We start from the raw sequence: 20979 nt of genomic DNA, 5'->3' as shown, positions 1-20979 counted from the left end.
TCGTCTAGCCAGTGCTGCAAGCTTACCATTATTTGGTTGTTTCAGACAAGTTCACTGGCATTTGCATGGTCTCTGCTAGTTATTGTGTGTCTCATCTCCAGGAGCTTAAACCCTTCCACAGAAGGCAATTCCTCAGTGACCCCCAAACCAGCCAGTGAGTTTGGTTTGCCTTCAATAGTTGACCTCAACTATGCATCAATAGGTATATGCAAACATGCAGCATTGCCATGATCTGTCTATGTAACCCTGGACCAAATGCTATAAGAGAAAGTTTGAGTCTCTCTTCCCCATGTAAGAAAACTAACTGCCACCCCTCCAAAAATAATTAATAGAATACAGAGTTGATTTGAGTATTTTATTTATAAATGTACATTTACTATAAAAGCTGTTGCATTTTAGACAACTTGTTGTTTTTATTTTTTACTGTTTCTCAGAGGCATTTTAGAATAAATATTTTAAATGAAAGTTAGTATAACCGATATAGAACATTGGCCCACCCAGAGCAGTAACATCTTTTGGACGGACTCACATATGAGGTGGATCATTTCAGTTTGTTAAATCTTACACTGTGTATAGATAACTATAATATGTATTGCATTAATCACACTACATAGAAAGGAAATGTCATGAAAGTTCACTAGTGAAAAACAAAAGTTACCCATGATTTTTATTAAAGAGTAGGGACTAGCTTTTGGAGTATGAGAAAAAAAATCAGACATACTTCTTCAGGAACAATAAATCACTCACTTGCCTCATCTGTTTTTTAAACAAACACATTTACATTATAGCTCAATGGAGCAGAGCATTTTTTTTTTCCTGGGATCTCAAAGATTATTTGAAAAGAAATAGATCATGCTCATTATGCTGCATTGGAAAAAACAAGATCTAGTCTGCCTAAGCTGCCATGTAACAGACTCAAAATGAAATCTAAATCAAATAGAAATAGAAACAGTTGGCAATTAGAATTTAGCAAATGTTGGAGATGATTCTGTGCTGGTGACTAGTGTTCATTATGGGAAAGCACATTTTGCAGTTGGAGAATGGGGCTTTATTTTTCTTGACTCGATTCTAGCTTCAATACATGTACAATGAGCCTCACTAAGAAATATGTATAAATGGGTTTGTGAAACTAGAAGAGAATGTGCAATATTCATGTAATCCTTACATAACGGATGGAGTTGCACATGTAAAAAGTATTCTATAAAAATCCGTTATGAATGGCCATATTGTACATGTTTGTGCATTACTGGTGGTACTCTAATATCATGCAAAGTGTAAACATCCACATTATCAAAATATTTAATAAAACATGCAGGTGAATAATCAAAATATTGGACTCGATCTGTACATTTTCAAAACAATTTTCTTTTAATTTTTTCCTTTTTTCTCTTTTTTTATTTTTATTTTTTCCTGTAAAACACAAACACCTCCATGAGAAGTCTTGGAAACTTGGAAGTGACTTCATCTTTCTTCAATGTACTGCATCCATAATTTGTCACTATGTGCAACAGCTTTGCATTTTCTAAGGCACAATTTTTAATGAAATGATGTGTAGATTTCAATCTAATAACAGCTCATCCAAATGACAAATATGGTCGAAATTCCTCCAGTGGCTGAGGAAATTTCTGCACCTATATGGAACCCACATGCAAGGAACCCATCTAGCATGTAATAAATAATCGCTAGCCATACTCAATAAGACACAGAAAAATTATTGCTTACATAACAGAAAAACATCTACTTGACCCCCTTTTATGACTACATCAATCTATTAGGAGTGTATCCATAGTCTACATTCACAAAATGTCATCTTGACTTATTTGCCATTGATTTAAGGCAGAATAAATAGTCCCCCTTTCCCCAGTCTTAAAAACAAAAAACAAACCAGCCTGGAGATCTACATTGTGATGCTTTTAATAACTTGACTCCTTTCTTGGCCAGCTGAAACTCATCGCACAGGGCAGAAAACAAACCAGCTCTCCACAAGAGTTCCTCTCTAAACTTCTCCACGGGCAAGGTCCGGAGTTCTTGATAGTAAAAAAAAAGCGATGGAGAGTGGAGGAGAGTCGGTATTCATTGAAGTGGGCAGGGCATAATCTGTGCTGTAGGTTCTTGCTGATCACAGACCAGGGGCTGACCACATCATACACTACGTGGATTCTATTAAGATGGACTTAACGCTTTTCTTTGGACACCTGTGCTTCAGGCCCTTAAGGAGAACTTGCCAGCAAGGGTAAGCAGTGCTCACACCTAATGATGAACTTATCTCGGTGCCTCATCTTCCATATGCCTCATGTTAAGTCTCTTATTGAAGACTCCTAATCTAGTGTCTCGAGAGAAGCAGGCAACAGAGGCCTGATGTCTGACATTGACTCTTCGGAAGATTAAACTTCCTCACAGATTTTGATAATGACTTTGGAAATGATGACTGAAATATTTCCCTCTGCTTTCTTCCTACCTTTGGGCAATGTCCCAGAGTGTAAATCTAGCTGATATTGCAAGGTTTTGCTTTATTTGATGAACCAGCCTATATTAATGACATAACTTCCAAGGTACACAAAATCTAATACTAACGGTGCAATAATTTATTGGTATAATTTCTACCTCCAAAGGTAAGTAACACAAATGTTCCAGGATTACAGTATATATTATCAAACTAGTGTCTTTGCATTAAAAACAAATTATAGCTCAGAGATAGAGCTTGCTGTGATGTTTAGTTTCTGAAATGCATTAAATTTATCCTCCAGTCTTAGAAGACTGTGTGTCTCAAATTGGCATGTCTTGCACTTTCTGTAGCTCAATTTGTAAACATAAAGTGTTTAATTCCTAGAAATTCTAAAACAAAACAGGTTTATTGCATCATTTAGCTAATTCCCAAAGAAGAGAATAATACATTTTAAACCATAAGCCTGATTGACCATGCTAAAACCTTTCTTGAGCTATTCAGGATATTACAACCCCATATTCTTTTGTGTATACTGTGCAAATGCAAAAAAAAAAAAAGAAAGAAAGAAAACCCAAAACAATAAACGGGAAAAACACAAACACTGTGCTACAAAAGAACAGATACCACCTTTCAGAAGAGCCTTTCAGAAATTAGGTAAATGCCGAGAAGCCCCTGAACTTGGGATTCTGTTAAGCAGTTGCCAGGGGACACCCTCAATAAAGAAATGGTAAGTGATCCGGAAGCTTGAAAACCAAGTCACAATGTTGTAGGCTGCCCGGCACCTGTGATTAAAACAAACAACAACACAAACAAGGGTGGTCAGGCAACATTTCTTGCTTCAGACATTTAAAAACCTCCCTAATAAGCAACTGCCTTTACCAAAGTCTCCTCTTCCTGGGGACTGGAAACTTCTCCCATCCTGCTACTTGAAGTGTGGCCCCAGGACAAGTAGTATTGGCATCACCTGGAGTCTGTGTGCAATCCAGGCTCTTGAGCCGCATTCCAGACCCATTTAATGCGGTGCACAGGTGATTCACATGCACCGTGAAGTTTAATCAAATGCTCTGGATTGCCCCTAAAGCAAAGCATCTCCATCAAGTTTTCTACCTTGTCATCTGGGGCAAATAAGCAAGAAAATAATCTCTTTTTTCTCAGTTTCCCTGGGTTTTGATTTCTCTAAGAATAAGTACATTGTAATATGAGGAATTTGACATATGATCTAGAAACAAGATTGCTAGATTCAGCAAGTATAAATACACAACACCCAGTACAATATAATTTCAGATAAACAACACAGAATTTTTCAGTATAAGCATATTCTATCTGATATTTGGGACATACTTATGCTAAATCCAGAGCATGCAATATTTGGGACATACACATACTTAAAAAATGTGTTGTTTATGTGAAATCCAACTTTAACTTGGATAAAAAAAATTCCACTAGGTATCTTATATTTTATCTGGCAATCCTATCTAGAAAGGATTGTTTGGGTTCCGTCTTTTCTGCTGAAACCTTCACAGGATTTCTCCTTTTTAGGCACTACAGTTGTGATGAGGCAATTGCAACATCTGAAAAGACCCCAGGGAGTTTGCATTAAATGCTTTTGCGAGAGTGAATGATGGAACAGAACACCATGTACAAAGACAGAGTCACCCAACACCCAAGCACAAATGGCACAAGTTAAACATGTGATGGCTGGATGCATGACAGGTCATTTGTTTTGCACTTCCATTCCCATTTACATATGAACTTAAAAACTGTTTACATTGCTTTTAGGAATTGCATTTTAATATGCTGGCATGCTATTTTCCCTTCAAGAGAAAATTTCATTTAAATGTGACTAGTTACTTGGAGAAAATAGGATTATATATTCAGGTTTTATTATTCCACAAAATGAAATTATTTTGTTTCACTTAGAATGCCCACGATGTAAACCACCCTTCACATCTATCCATCTCCACTCCTCTCTATTTAAATCAAATTTTAAAAGGAAAGAAAATGGTTTTAGCCATTTTTTTTTTCCATTCTGACTCTTTTATTGCATCTTGGATATATTTGACCAATTCAAGCATATTTATACTTCTCAACTGAATTATAATCCCCTCTACCTATTCATTCCTAAGGTATATTTATTCATTAGGACATCAGCAGAGAAACAGTATTCTCAGATGTGCTGGTCATTCTCTCTGTCACGTGTTAACTTAATTGAAATTAGCCTAAAGATACTAATGTTATCTGGGAAAATGAACATGGGAGAACAGTTAGGAAAATTTTGGAAAAAATAATTGGAAAGAAGGTAACCACTGTTACCCAATATTAAAACATATTATGAAGCTACAATAATTAAAAACATTCAGTAATGGAGAATAAATAGGTTAATAAAACATAATAAAATATCCAGAAATAGACCTAAATATATATGGGAACTTAGTTTATGAGAAAGCTGGCATTTCAAATTAGTGAGAAAAAGAGGGATTATTCATTCAGTGATATTCATACAATTGGCTAATTGGAAAAAAAATCAGGCCAGATATCAACCACATTTTTTACCCCCAAATACAATCCTGATTATGATATATTTACATGTGAAGAAGAAAAAAAAATTCTAGAAGAAATCTCAGCTAAATTTATTTATACACTTGAAATGAGTTTTCCTAAGAAACCTATAATCCAAAAAAGAAACATATTTCTTTTATATGTATTAAATATATATATATTTAATTACATAAAATGAAAATCTTTTGTATGAAAATAAATCACAGAGTGGGAAAACTACTAACCGCAATATGCGGCAAATAATAACAAAGGGCAAATTTCTTTAATTTGCAAAGAACTCATACAAATCAGGTGCCAAATAGAAGAATGGCTAAAGGATAGGGAAGCACTTTACAGAAAAGGAAATATAAATAGTAAATAAACATATGAAAAGATGTTCAAACTCATAATTACGGAAATACAGATCAAAGCAATACGGTGTTTTTCCCCCACCAAGCAGAGTGGAAATTTTTAATGTTTGATGATATCCAGAGCTGATACAGTCTTAGAGGAAAAAAAAGGGGGGTCTCTCATACATTTTGCAGGGAGAGTGCACTTTTCTGAATGATAATTAGGCAAGATGTCTGAAAATTTAAAAAGCACATGCCTTTTAAGCCAGCTGTGCTACTGCTCAGAATCTATCCTATGGAGATGCTTTGAATATTCATCAAGATATATGCACAAGGATGTTCACTTAAAAATAATATTAAAAAATGGGAAACCACCAAAGTATCCATTCATAGAGAATTAGTTTTAAACTATAAGTCCACATAATGGGATTGCATGCAGCTATTTAAAAGTCATTAAAAAGAAAAAGGAGATACAGCATGTTACCTGGAAAACTGCCAAGATGTATCATTAAGTTCAAAATGACAGCAACAAAACCAAGTACAGAACACCATGACTATATGATCTCCACCTTTGTGAAATAAAAACCAACACAAATCCAGGTAGATACATCATACTTATGTGTATCTCTGTGTGTACGTATGTGCAAGTGTGTGCATACACATGTACAAACATATATTCTGCCCCTACCCCAAGAAATTATCGGAAAGTGATTACAAGGGAGAGTTGCACTTTTAATTTGGTGTCTTTCTGAACAATTCAATTTTTCTAACCTTATATCATCTATAACTTTTATTTATTCATTGAATGTCTATAGAAGTATCTAGGCAGAGAAAACAATGGGCCTTGTTTTCTCTGGTAAATCCTGGTAAAACACTACATTTAAAATATAAAATAAAGAAAAAATCATTTTGTGGCCTACCTCCAAATCACTTTCTTATTTTTCAGCTCATTACAGGAACTCCATGGTTTTGAAATTGAAAGCAGTTAATGCCCTTTATATTTGCATACTTAAGAGAAAATTCCTGGTCTTGAATTAAAAGCTAATTTCCAAAAGAAATGACAATGAATCACCCAACCTCTCAATTTAAAAATATCTAGATGAAAAGAGGTCACTGTCACCCAGAGGGGGGTTCATGTTTGTTCTGCTGGCATCCTTCAAGCACTTTAAATTATGAAACAAACTCAGATCTACAGCACTTTTCAAAGCTTTCTGAGCAGTCCTTCAACCTAACAGTGCCCTCTTCTGGTTCCATAAATTATATTCAGCTGGTTCGCTGAGGTTCACTGAGGTTCACTGAGGTAGAGAAAAAGAACAATTTATAGAAGACGATAGGAAAAATTACATTGAACTCTGGGAGAAGAGAGTTTAGTTTTCCTTGTTAGCATATAAAAGCAAAAGTCCAGTTTAAATAATATATATATAATTATTACCTATTATACATGTATTATATGTGTTCATTTGTGTGTATATATTTGTGATATATGGTATACTATTTATGTATTTTAATATATACAATATATGGTATAAAAATTAATATCATGCATGATATAAATAGTCCAGTTTGATAGCAGCAGCTCTAAGTTGGAACTGTTTTGATCTCAAGTCAAATATTTATTACAGATCTAAACTATCTGGGTTTGACTAAATTTTTAATTCCTATCATTTTATTAATAGGCATACATTTAACTGAATTTACTAAATCTATAGCTATAAAACAAATTACTTTCAATTTTCATTCTTAAAGTTTTCAGTCTTGCAGAGATTTGAGATCCATGTAAAAGGCAGTAAAACATGACTTCATTTTGAGAAATAGTCATTCTTGAGTTTCACATTCCCTATCTTCACTCCAATTTTTTAAAAGAGTTTCTGACTGATGAATCTGCACTAAAAGGTCTTCTACTGTCTAGGTGACCCACCAGAAGGACTGTACTCATGATGGAAAATGAGGAAACATTCTGAGGCAAGCCACTGACCATTTTCAGATTTTCTAAACTGCGGCTAGGCAACAGCACCCCCTGCTGCCCTGCAAACTGACATGAACCTTCCACAGTAGGAGGCCCGCATGCAAGATGGGAAAGCAGGCTTCTCACTTACTAAGGCAGCAAATAATTTGTTAAGCGCATATTGTTACTAAGGTATCGTAGAGATAGGAGGTGGGGAAGAATCCACAGAGAAGTAGAACCATCCATCATTGTTGCCTCTCAAGGAACTTTCCATTCAGTTGGGAACACATATGACGTAATGAAACTCCTGAATGTAGGGGGTGCAGACATTGATGAGTTGGTGCTCGATCTGATAAACAGTGGAGAGCCACTCTCCATATTTAACCATCCCCAAATGGTGCCAGTTGTCTAAAGACATGCCTGAACAAGTGAGCAGTGTTTGACAGACCTTACATCTCCTTCTATCGCACCAAAATCTCTGTAGTGAGCTCAGGCAATGTTTTGACCTGCTAGTGTGCTGATGCACTTCAGGATAAAAAGAATTGGTCCACATTGCAGCAGTAAACTTCCAGGAAGAAACGAGTGGTAAATAAATGGTTATCTCACTATCTTTTTTTTTTTTTTTTTTTTTTTTTTTAACCTAGATGTTAAAAAACCTTTCTCTCAGAGTTGAGTGTTAATGGCTGGGGAAAAATATTTGAATTCCTAAATCGGGTCCTATGGAAGACATATGACTACACTCGGTCATCATGAGGGGTTATCCCCAGTACTTACTTCTGGATCGCATGTAGCAATCATTACAGTTCAGAAGACCATTTCGAATCCTAACATCAGTCCCACTCACTGCATCTCCAAGCTGGCCTTTACAAATTCCACACTATAGGGTAAAAAGAACAGACATCATAAGATGCATAAGGAATTGTTTCTTTATAATGCTTAGTTACTGTTTATGTGAATAGCACAACAATCCCTTCTACAATCACCACATTCGTGGAGCATCTATTATATGTAAGATGCTGCACCAGTGTCAACTTACAGCAAAAGCAAATATACGGTTAGCATGTTACCTTAATTCCTTGCATTTTACAGAGAAGGACACTGGTTCAGAGAGGTGCATTGACTTGTCCCAAGGTTGTGAAGCTGATAAGTGGTAGCAGGTTGACTCCAAAGCCTAGCCTCTTAACCTCTATCATACACCATTTCTCAATCAAAATGGAAGAACCATTTCAAATGCGTTAAACCCTAGTGGCTTTAAATAAACACATGGTCAACGAGTTATCAATTGAAACGTGTCCATCAATAATCTTTAAAGGCTTGCCAGCATTGTTGCTAAGTTCTACCAGATCAAAATTTCTAGGAAGTAGCTGTTCCATTTTAAAATTTTACTTATTTATTTATTTTTTAAGACAGTGTCTCGCTCTGTCAGCCAGGCTGGAGTACAGTGGCACGATCTCGGCTCACCGCAACCTCCACCTCCTGGGCTCAAGAATTCTTCTGCCTCAGCCTCCTGTGTAGATGGGATTACAGGTGTGTGCCACCATGCCTGGCTAATTTTTGTATTTTTAGTAGAGACGGGGTTTCGCCATGTTGGCCAGGTTGGTCTCGAACTTCTGACCTCAGATTATCTGCCGGCTTCGGCCTCTCAAAGTGTTGGGATTACAGGTGTGAGCCACCATGCCCAGCCAACTGTTCCATTTTATATTTCCACATTAAACTCAGTGATATTCAGAGCAACAAACCCACTGGGAATTTCCACCAACACAGGCTGAGTGCAGAAGGAGACTGTAGGATATACTTGGAGTTTGTACCAGAAGGGTACAAAGGGCAGTGGAAGTTGGTCTGGGTGCCAGCTTCTTGCAGGAGGACCAGGATCTAGCCCCTAATTCATGCTCTAAGGTGAGCTGGGACAGAGTGAGGCTTCATCCAAATTATGTTATAAGCTGCCTCTACGTTGCAAGAGTGGGGAATAAATCCAAGAGTGGATGTACCTTAAAGTGTCAGGCCAGCTCCAGGAGGTGAATGATTAGAGCGAATAAAGGCCTTGAGAGTTAAGAAGGCAAGTTTCTTGACCCTTGAGAATCTGCAAAGAGCCCTTACTACCTTGCTCATTTCCAGCCCTGATGAAGTTTCTGAGAATAGAATGCAGTGTTGAAACATATTTCTTGGCATAACTACAAATCTTAAAAAGCATATTCCTTGAGCCTCAAAACATCCCTAGACAATTTAGGACATACATTATCTAGCTTAATCTTTACAAAGAGAATATTTTTGGTTGTCCTTTGTGGAATGGTTCTCTATAGAAATAAAATAAAACTTAGGAAACTGTGGTCTCATTCTAATACTTTTGATAAATGAAATCTAAAATAGGTATCTATGTTGTGTTTTGCCTATGATAAATCTTGCTTTCAAGTGATTACTGGTATTATTAAATTAATAATTTGGGGACAACTTCACTGACTTTCTCTTAGCTTATCAGCAAAGTGGGAGTTATTATAAACACAGGCAAATTTACTTCATAGCCAAGGAAACTACCAACAAGAAATAAGAGAAAATTCAAGAAGGGAAAAGAAAGTATGTCAGGGTTATGCAGACCAAGAAATGACTCCTCCTCAGAGACAAAGGGTTTGCCTTCAAAAATTACATATTATTTTGAAATGTGTCCATGAGTGGAAAATAAAGACAGGATATGCTGATACAGTCCAACTTATAAATTTCATAATAAATCAGGTATAACTCACCTACTTATTACCAAGAGATCTGGGACTAGAATCCAGGCCTCATTTTCCATTTATTTACTAATTCATTCACCTAAAAATATTTATTGACACCTACTCTGCTAGGTAGAGAGGAAAGAGTGGTAAGCAAGACAGATATGGTCCCTGCCCTTACGGAGTTTCAGTTTATTAGAGGAGATAATATTTAAATAATTCGATAATCAGTAATAAGGACCAAGAAAGGTTCTATAACGACCTATAACAAAGGCAACTTAGTCTGGGTGGGCAGGCAGCTTTTTCGAGGGAGTGATATTTAATCTAAGATTACAGACACATTCATTCTGAGACCTCCAATTTTCTAACTAGCCATTGAATTGACAGACAATTTTCCACTAGGTCAAAGACTAAAACTGTTTCACATTAAGTCATAAGAGTTTAAGAAACAGCATAGACATTACAAATAAATCCACATGGCCCTAAAAGATTTGGAAGAGCATCATCCTCCCCAGCGTCCCATTCTCAGCCTCTCGCTGAAGTATATGTTCTTTAGCAACAAAAACTGTTTTGTAAGGACAAATTGCACAAACCTTTCTGCTTCTTCTAATCTGACATCCCAGAGGGATTCATGATAGGAGACCTTCCTTCTGAAGGATGGAATCCAACCACACATCTATACAACCCAGACAGGGAGACCTCACAGACAAAGCCCTCCAGAATTTCTAAGAGGCATTTCTCAGCACAGAACGATGCCAAAGGACATCACGAAATTGTGTCTGGAGAGAAAAGCAATAAGTACGTACCCTGAAACACTGGATGTGAAAATAGAGATTGAGGGTCTCGATGATCATCGCAGCTCCTTTACCCAAAGGAAGCCCACAGGAAGAGCACAGCTTCTTTCCACTTATAGACCTAGGTTTAAAAATGTACGTCACAATAAAAACTTCAGTTTAGAATACCTGGTCAAACACACAGACATGTAACCTCATGCAAAAATGAAAATGTGGATTTTTAAGATGCCTGTATCATGAATAAAATGAGAATGACAGAACTGATAATGAATTGGAGATTAAACATTAGATATAAATGGCAAACAACTGCTATACTGGGTCTCCACTATGGTACTGAATCTGGTGCGTGTGTTTAAGTTATTAGGCTATTTGTTTCAAGAAGTTTGTGCTGTAGTCTATTCAAATGCCTCAGAATGATTCAATATATTTATCATACTTTTTTATAAGTCCTAAAAGATAACTGAGTTTCGCTTTGCTGAGGTTTCAATGTTGCTTTTAAATTTCCCGTAAGTGGTTCACTGGTCCACTACAGCATTTCTTTTTACTTACTAAGAAAACAACGCTTTTGTTTGAAAATAATCACCTGTGATACAGCAGACTAGGCAGAGGGCCCAGAGAGGTGAGATTTAATGTCTGCTCTGTCACCAAGTTCTCTGATCTGGTGTAATAAACTCACGTTGGGTTTCTCTTTCACCTTTTAATAGGAAAGGATTGGACCAGATTATCTCTACGACTTCCTCCAGTGCAAACACTCTGTGAATGAAGGCACTTGCCTTCTCTCTAAACTGTAAGCCTGAGGGCAGGACTGAATCTATCTCCTGTCTGTACCCCTGCAGTATCCAGTACAGTGCCCAGCAATGGACTGGAACCAAACCAGCAGAGCAAAACCAGGTGAGAGGACACCATCAGCAACCCATCTGAAACTAGACAGCTGTCCTCTGAAAGGCAGCTTTTATACAACTAAGATCGTACTGCAATGATGCCAGATATCTGAGAAGCCCTTGGAATTACACAAGGAATTTAAAAATATGCAATATAATTTGAAAACCAGCAGGATACAGAGGGACAGGAGAAACAGAAAGGAAGACAGTAGAAAAGAGGAAGAGTTCCCCTAACCAAATGCTATTTATTAGTATTCCCCTCTTATCCAATAGTTAAATGAAATTTCTACATCAAAGAAAATCTCTGAGCACTCAGTAATTTGTCTCTCCAGGGAAAGGGAATTCAGGCAGCTTTTTAAAATATCATGGGGCCCAGTTAATGTCCAGAAGTCATCATTAGAGAGCTGGAGTAGGTTAGAAGGATGAAGTTTCGTTTGTCATCCTCCGCCTGGTTCTCTGTAAGAGCCATGAGCGGATCCTGCCTAGAAGGGCTGAGCCCTCTTGGAAGGAAAGGCGCCAGCTTTGGAGCCCAGCAATTGTCTGGTGGATTTTATTATTAAATTGGAGGTTCCACACAATGTAATTAAAGCCCTATGGCCATAGCGGCACCAATGTCACAGGCCTGACTTTTTCTATTGCAGCTGATAAATCTGCAGGCAGATGAACAATGTTCTCTTTCTTCTTGCCTCTGTGTGTGTGTAGGAAGAGATGTGGATGGACACATCCCTCAAAATCATTTGGCAAGCACTAATTCAGTTGAAATGATGCTTGGCAAGCTCTAGTCACAACAAAGCAGCCCAGAAAGGCCTGCTGACCTCTTGTACCTGTTTGGTGACTGACCGGGAGGGGTGGGAGAACAGGGAGAGAAAGGCCCAGCCTGGAAGTGCTCTCGGGGACTTTTCCTGTAATGTGGTAAAGGAGTCAGAAATTATGACAAGTAAAGAGAAGCCAAACTCCATTTTAAAAAGACACTTTAGATTAGGAAAATAAAATAAAATAAAACTTTCTTGACAACCAAATCAAAGACCACAGCGTTTCCTGGCAGTATTTTTTTTTTTAATGAACAAAAATACTAATAATGTCTAGCAAGAATTGTACATGCATTAACTACCTAAAATCAAAACCAGGTTGGCATGCTGGCATTGCTGAACAGAAAAGACAGAATATTTTATAATTTTATTTTAGTTAATTTCTTCGTTAGCTAAAATTGCCAGGTTGTTTTTTAAGTTGCTTGCCAAACTGCTTTGGCATGCTAATTAGATGTAAAAACGATGGACTCCGTGGAAGGGGAAAGATGAGGAGGGATCCAGGGAAGATCTTCAAGGAGAGCCCAGAGATGAAGGGCAGACCTTAAAGGAGCTCTTTTCAGTGACTTCCCTTATCAACAAATTCATTATGGGTATGTGTGATGAAGGGTCATGTTCAAAACATGTAACAACTGATATGTCGTAGGCATCAAGAAGTCAGAATGGCTCCCAGCTAGAAGCTACCAGAATGGTTGTACGTGAGCCTTGCCTGTGATTAAGCCATCAGTTCTGGGCTCTTGCTTTTAAAAGTGAGTATCATTTGTAAAGAAAGGGGTAGAACACAGAAAAGAACAAGGGAAAGAAAAATACCAACACGGAAGTGAACAGCGTTGTGAGTCCACCTGTCTTCCGCTTTCAGCAGAACTCCCTGACCCTGCTTCCCACCCAAACCTCCCTTGCCAGTGAAAGCTTGTCTTCTTCAAATATCACATTTTCATGTAACACCCTAAAGTATAAGTACCAATGCTTAAAAAAAGATTAAACATCACTGCAATAATCAATAACAATAGTGATTACTTCCAGGTAATTTTAACTTATATTGATTCGAGTGTCACATAGACAAATAGAAATGAAACTGGATAGACATAAAAGAAACAGAGGAAATGGTTCAAATATTGCATTGGGGAAAAGGAAAATGTAACAAGAAAATATAAGGCAATAAATAAATATTTTTCTTTTACAAAACAAGTTATCATCATCATCATCATCATCTTCTTCATCACCTGCACTTACTATTAGCCAGGCACAAAACCCTGTGAGGTAGGGACTATTGTCATTCCCATTTTGTAAATGAGGCAGAGGAAGATTAAGTAATTTGCTCAAGGTCCAATGTTGGTAAGTGGCTGAGTCAAAATCTGAATGGAGGTGGTCTGGCTCTAGGTAGAATGACTGATTACAGTACTATGAATGTTAACATTTTAAACATCGTGATTATAAGGTATCTCTAGCTCAAATATGATCTTACTGTGAAACTGAGGGTTCATTTTGAATTCCTCTACTACTTAATCAGTTAAATAATCTGGACAAGTTATTTAACTTCCCTGAGCCTCAATTTCGTCGTCTATAAAATGGCAGGAACAATCTCATAAAGTTATTGGAAGGGTTCAGTGAGTTAATAGATAAAGAGGAGGTAAATATATGTAAACTCTTCAACAGAGTGCCTATTATAATGAAATGGTTCAAACATGATAGAAACTATTATTGTCAAAAATACTTTCTTACAAAATTAAAATACGGCCCAGGTAGTTACCTTAAGGGAGAGCATAATAATGAGAGAGTAACATTTTTTTCTTGAACGAAACTTTGTCCACAGACTTTGAGGCAATTTAACTCAAATCAATTACAAACACAACAGGCCTGCACCTGCTTTCCAATGTTTAAATTTGTGGGCTAAAAACATAACTTTGCCTATTACAACTCCATAAATTCAGAGTACATATTCACTTGCCAGAAAGACTGCCCCAAACTTCCAATGATGTTGACTATCTTGTCAATGAGATTGACAAAAGCACAAAATGCGGCTGTCATCTTGCCATCTCACATTTTCATTCTTCCCCTTCTAAGTTAATGAATTTTCAAAAAGGGAATCCCACAACCATCGTGTCTGGTTACTCACTTCCGCCTTTCACTGGGAGACTCGATCTGATGGTTAATGCTTTTATCCAGTGGGAGGGTTTTTGGCTTCACGTCTTCTGAACTGTGCATTGGATTTGATACCTGCTGATTCTGGGATGGATCTGAGGCCAATTAAAGAACATAAATGTAGTGCACAGTAAAATCACCTTACTACCCAGGAAGTCACCTTTCTTTAAAGTGCTAACGCCTGTTGAGGTTTCATAGCGATTTCATGCAGGTCATGGGCACGTGGTGGTTAGAGAGGCCACTTAAATCACTGCATCATGATTTAGTTCTGGAAGCAAAGGAGGTTAGGAACCATGCCCTTTCCCCTTGCTGATTTCTGATGTCGTGAAACAGTACTTTAAAACACTGACTTCTTCTGCATGAAAGAAAGCAAATCTGGGTGGACGCAATTATAACCTGGAACATCATTTCTAAAACACAGTGAACACCCATTGCTTTCTCTGACTCATGGATCACATCAACTGTGATGTGGTTTAAATCCACAGGGCACCTGAATGGTATTCAGCTTGCAGGGATATCTCTGTTTGGGAACATGCACAAATCTATGCTTATGTATTATAATCAACTCAGGTAAAATATCTGTGTAGACAACAGGCTAAAAACTGTAAGGCAAAATTCATTAATTCCACCATTATTGCTTTGGCAATAAATACATTTACCAGGGTCACTCTTTTATCCTCTTAGTTCACTCCTCCTGTTTATATCATTTAGTATTTGAAGTTTCAGTTATCTAGGAATGATACTGAAGACCCCCGGCATGTAGAATTTGGTCATTTTGGTGAGGAATACATTTAAATTTTGTTGTGGTGAGCCAGGAGTGTGGGAGACACGGGTGGAAATGAGGGTGAAGTGGCAATGGAAGCTGACGGGACCTTCCCACCATTCCAGTACCCGCATCTCACCCAGCTTTGGGGATTCCACTCCTCCATAAGCATTTTATGGGGAGATTATGTCCAATGGTTGAATTAGGAATTTGAGGAAGTCTCAGAATGCACGACTTATGAAGGTCAAAGGTTTTCTGTAAAGTTACATTTTTTTTAAAGTGCGAACACTGTCTCAGGTCTCACTGAGTCCCCAGCACAGAGTGGTGGGAGTTTATTCGCTATATATTGGGCATAAGCTAGAAGTCCAGGGCCCTTAGAAAGAAGCCTGTAGCCAGCAGAGATCATAGCTTTCTGGACAATGTGAGGGTCTAACAACAATTTAAACACTGAATGAAACTGGTCTTCTCCATTCTTACCCTGAGCAAGCTGTGGATTCGTCCCACAGTGTGGGGCCCCAGCCTCGGTATCCAGTTGATGGTCTTCATGAACTCCTTTTGATACAGGGTTTCCAGAATGAGCCAAGGCCCCTTGAGTTAGGCTGTTAAAATAAAGAGGTATACTTCAGAGCAGACAGAAAAGTAACTGAATGAAACTTCTTGGTCCTATAACTTAAAGGATGGAAGTACCAATTACAATATAAAAAAAGAGATGGGACTGTTTATTCTTTTTATTTTAAAATAGATTTAAAATGATAAAGTACTACAAATTTCTATTATCCATCCACTTAACAAGCTCAACAAACTATCATTTCTGATGGTTTCTCTGTCCACAAAGGTCTTCATTCTAATAATTTCAAGGAATGCCAGTGCTAACCTGATGTTCACAAGAGAGGACTTACTGTAAAAATCATTTAGCCACATGGAAACTTTGAAGACAATGGTAACTCACTGGACTTTCAGTGGCTTCTGTGTGCAAAGAATGAACAGATGGAGGAGATAAAAGGAAAGTTTTTCTGGTGAAAACAGGGACAGCCTGGAGAACTAGCTAAAATTCATGTAAAATGTGTGTCTGGAGAAATTGCAAAAATGCAAAAAATTGCAAAATGAAGGTCAAAGGTTTTCTGTAAAGTTACATTTTTTGTACATTTTGTAAATAGCTTATCAGCATCATTCAGATCTTCCTGACTAGTGGTTTTCATTGCATAAAACTGAAAAGTCCCTTTCAAGAGTGTAAACTGGAAAGTCATCCAAGGGCCCTACAGTTTCTGGACATAGGCCTGAGCACCTGCAGCTTACAATTTAACCAGTCTTCTAGCTAATGAGCACAGGAGGATTCTCAGAGCAAAATCCCATCCGGAGAGCTCTGCTCCCAGCCAACCTTTCAAGTTGGCCAGTCTTTGAAAACGACACTTAGCCTTTCTTGCCTCAGATCCCTCTGGGATGCTGTGTGTGTGTGTACGTGCATGCACTCTTGCCAATACCTATCTGGTATCTCGCAGCCCAGAAGAAAACATCTTTCTCATGAACAATGTGTTGGTTGCAGAGCACTGCCAGCTTCTTGGGCTTTCTGTAGGTCCCTTCTAGGAAGGGATGGGGTGGGGTGGCATCAATAAACCCATTACAACCCACAGCCACAAAGAGAGTCTGCTCCAGTCTGAGCTAGTTTTGAGTGCTCCAGGGGTCTCTAGCTGTCCTTTTCTGATCTCCCATGGAACACAATAGAGCATGGATGGGGTGACTACCCATAATCAATTGACTAGTTGGTTATCCTTTATATTATCACCAGAATAAACATGGTTTCTTACAGCTCAGGGGATAATAATGGCCAAGTTCAGGTCCACAGTGAAACCACAGTGGTGGGACCCCAGGTTCTCATTTCAATTTCTATCACTCCGGACACATTCATCATTTCAAGTGAGTAATACTGAGGTTTGGGGCTTTGAATCAGCTTTTGAAGACTGATACCGTCCCCTTTATTTAAAAAAGAGTTAGCCTTTTTAAAAGTAAGGCTATTTAGGCCAGGCACGGTGGCTCACACCTATAATCCCAGTACTTTGGGAGGCGGAGGCAGGTGGATCACCTGAGGTCAGGAGTTCAAGACCAGCCTGACCAACATGGCGAAACCCCATGTCTACCAAAAATACAAAAATTAGCTGGTCATGGTGGCACGTGCGTATAGTCCCAGCTACTTGGGAGGCTGAGGCAGGAGACTCACTTGAACCTGGGAGGTGGCAACTGCAGTGAGCCAAGATCGTACCATGGCACTCCAGCCTAAGAGAGAGTGAGACTCCATTTCAAGAAAAAAAAAAAAAAAAAAGAAAGAAAAAAGAGAAGGCTATTTATATTCAAGAGCATAAGGACACTGATTTTAGACCTATTACAAAATATGTCCAAGCAATATGTAATGTATTACTGGAACATTCATTTCGAAGCTGAATATAATTTGCATCAGCAAAGAGTACCCTTCCTGGGCATGCACGAGTAGAGCCCAGCTTTGTACATTTTCATGGACGGACTGGGATGGGATGGGCTCATACCTGCCCTTCTCCTCCAGTCGATCACTTTCCCTAGTCTTCAGCAATAAGTCACTGTCATCTCCCTGGAATGATTTCTTCCATCTTCTGTCTTGTTTTTCATCTTGACAGTTTCCCAGATCTATCTTATTCTAAGGAGAAAAACAATGAAAATCTTAAGTATATATTTTAAATACACTGTATAACCCTTATCTCTGGCCAGGGATATCTGAAGTATTTTTCAATCATGTTGCCTATAATTTAAAAAACTGTTGTCCAAATTAACTGAATAGCCACTGATTTCCAACTACTTGGAATAAATGTATAATCTGAATCTCTTTCAAAAGTTATTACAAAAGGGAATTGATTAGAAAACCCCTCTTTCAAAATAAAACAGTCATAGGACTACTCATTTCAGGACAAATGGTTTTCTGGTATCCACAGGTTATTTTCCTTTATGTGGACTATGGACTATCCAGGTATTGATATAACTTCTGCCTATCCTTCCATCTTCTATGACCTTATTTGGGGAATGTGGAGGCAGACCAGACTTTATAGGCTCTCTCTGGCCTTCAAAGACAACATGTAAATTTCTTGTGAATTTTTGTTTGTTTTTAGTGCTGTCCTACATAAGTTCATTTTATTTATTTATTTAGGTTTTTAAATTTGTTTTTTGTTTTGTTTTTAAGTTTTGGGGTACATGTGCAGGATGTGCAGGTTTGTTACATAGATAAACAGGTGCCATGGTGGTTTGCTGCACCCATCACCTAGGTGTTAAGCCCAGCATCTATTAGCTAGTTTTTAAAAATTATTATTATTTCCTTTAGAGATAGGGTCTTGTTCTCTCACCCAGGCTGGAGTACAGTGGTGCAATGGCAAGATCATGTTCACTGCAGCCTTTACCTCCTGGGCTTAAGGGATCCTTCTGCCTCAGCCTCCCAGGCAGCTGGGACTACAGGTCTTGTGGAATGTGGGGCATTAGAAGTGATTTTCATGGACGCTGGTGGAGAACATATTACTGACATCTCTGCTGCTGCCAAACAATCGAAAGGAACGTATAGTATGGCAGAGGGGAATAAATGTCTATTGAATGAATGAATGATCTGGCAACTGGGCTGTGAGAAGGATATTCCAGAACATGACTTCACTAATTGAGATCTTGCCAGCCAGGTGTGGAAAGACTTTGGCTTCTAGCCTACTGGGATAGATCTGGCTGGGGTAATGACTTTACTGCTCCGCAGGAAATGACTCGAGTTTGGCAGCAGCAGTGATGGAAGAATGGGGCACAATGGCCACATAGTTGCTGACGTGATTCTAGGGGAATAGCTAGTCTTGGATTTAAACTATTGAGTCTGTTGGGTAACCTTGGTCTTGGGGTTTTGTACTTCTATTTAGGTTTCTTTATTTCACAAATTGCTTTTAATCTGTGGTCTCACCATTGTCCCATTGCCTTCAGTCACGGAGGAAGAGGTAGACAGCTGGTCAGCGGAACTTGAAGAAACAGTAAATGGAACCACGGTGTCTTCAATTATCTTACGCTCCTAAGGGGAAGGACAGAAATCGATGAAAGGGGGGAAAATAAAAATCATATTTGTCAAAAGAAAAATGTCATTAAGGCACTTTAGAAAAAAATCAGAATATGTTCAAACAAGCAGGGCATTTTAAAAAGTCTTATTTTCCAAAAGCATGCAAATCATATAACACTCTCCATGGGTAATAATTTAGAAATTAACATTTAATTTTGAAAAACAAAGACTCTGCAAATTAATTGGTTAGAGTGATACAAGAAGCCTAATTAGAAATGCTATTTTCTGATATATGGATCTGATTATGATATAGGGATCTGATTATGCACAAAAAGTATTATTGAATATAAAATTCACAATATTAATCATGAACAAACTTTAGATAATATACATAAAATGCAGCCTCCTTTAAGTTATCTAATGTGTTCTGGCTTATTCATTTAAAAAACAAAATGAACCTAAACCAAATTCTCTTCTCCTCCAAATCTCTTTAGTGCTCTATAGTAAATGCATTCATTCAGCCTCAATATCAAAATTATCCTCATAGAATTAATTCACTATTACCAAACAACAAACAGACAAATGAATGGAACTGATTATTTCATGTCACCTCTCCAAGATCAATCAAGAATCTGACTCACTGATTAGAGAACAGATGTAATTGTATCATCTCCCTTGACTGACTTAACACGCCCTTACCATGAACTGTATTTGCAGGGAATTTTGGTCTTTCAGAACCTAAATGACATGACTGTTTTAAAGAGGTTGATGGGATTCTGCTGTCAGTAAAGAGTCAGACACAGCCACACGCATCTGCATGCCACAGACACAGAGAGTGTTGCTAGACTGAGGAATTGGGACGACAAGGTCAAATTCCTTCTTGGGAATTTCCTACCTCCTCATAGTATCTGCGTTCTTCCTCTTCCACCTCCTTTTGGGCCTTTTCCCACTCTTCTTTCAGCTTGTCCTGCTCCTTCTGGTATCTCTCCTGTTATGGAATTTCCATAGATTGTTCTGAACTGATTGCATACATCATCGGGAATTTTCCCCCCTAAACCACCATGCACAATATGTTGCAAGATTATCTTCTTCTTGTAAGGATTTTGAATCTAATTGATTCATGCAATAACAAGGGAATACAGTTTTGTGGCACTCAAACATTTTGGGAACATAAAAATCCAATGGACAGCAGTATTTTCTACTGCTCATGTTTTGCTTACAGAAAGAGAAAAGACAGAAAGGTGGAAAACCTCTAAAATCTTCCTTCACTTGGGTATTGTCCCAGGTGTGCTAAATCATTAGTTTGGTTTTATTGGGCGCTTTAGAGATGAGTTTTGCCATTCCACTAATAGAAATGCATTGCTGCGAGGAGAGTGTGATGAAAGATGAAAAACCTTGAAGGTTTATAAGACAGACAGTACAGAAAGGTCCACTGTGGACAAGATGATAATTAGCTGAGTAGCTGAATCACTCTTTGCTTGTGACTATTCTACCAAAATAGAGTCTTCCTAGCTTTAAGTAACTCCTGAATTAAGAGTAGTTTTTGGCCGGGCGCGGTGGCTCAAGC

At 38.1% G+C, this 20979-nt stretch overlaps 1 protein-coding gene across 13 annotated transcripts in view; it reads right to left on the bottom strand.

Annotated features, from left to right (window-relative positions):
• Window positions 1–341: 341 nt before the first annotated feature.
• The window catches only part of LIMCH1 (LIM and calponin homology domains 1), a 219993-nt gene continuing 199355 nt past the window's right edge, over window positions 342–20979 (bottom strand). For 5 of the 13 annotated variants that reach the window (XM_017854667.1, XM_017854702.1, XM_017854709.1 and 2 more), the window contains 8 exons: window positions 20308–20400; window positions 19323–19427; window positions 17911–18038; window positions 15851–15972; window positions 14585–14705; window positions 10794–10902; window positions 8054–8156; window positions 342–3228 (listed from right to left, as the gene is read on the bottom strand). In XM_017854667.1, coding sequence (XP_017710156.1) covers window positions 3203–3228; window positions 8054–8156; window positions 10794–10902; window positions 14585–14705; window positions 15851–15972; window positions 17911–18038; window positions 19323–19427; window positions 20308–20400 — 807 coding nt within the window. In that variant the 3' untranslated portion in view covers window positions 342–3202. Of the gene's footprint in view, window positions 3229–8053; window positions 8157–10793; window positions 10903–12477; window positions 12565–14584; window positions 14706–15850; window positions 15973–17910; window positions 18039–19322; window positions 19428–20307; window positions 20401–20979 lie in introns of all 13 variants that reach the window. The other 8 variants (XM_017854638.1, XM_017854646.1, XM_017854651.1 and 5 more) reach the window with 2 other exon arrangements.

The sequence above is a fragment of the Rhinopithecus bieti genome, unplaced genomic scaffold (genome assembly GCF_001698545.2).
Source record: "Rhinopithecus bieti isolate Rb0 unplaced genomic scaffold, ASM169854v2 scaffold_2339, whole genome shotgun sequence".
Classification (NCBI taxonomy): domain Eukaryota; kingdom Metazoa; phylum Chordata; class Mammalia; order Primates; family Cercopithecidae; genus Rhinopithecus; species Rhinopithecus bieti.
Note: the sequence above shows the minus strand (reverse complement) of the source record. Positions and strands in the feature narration are given on the sequence as shown.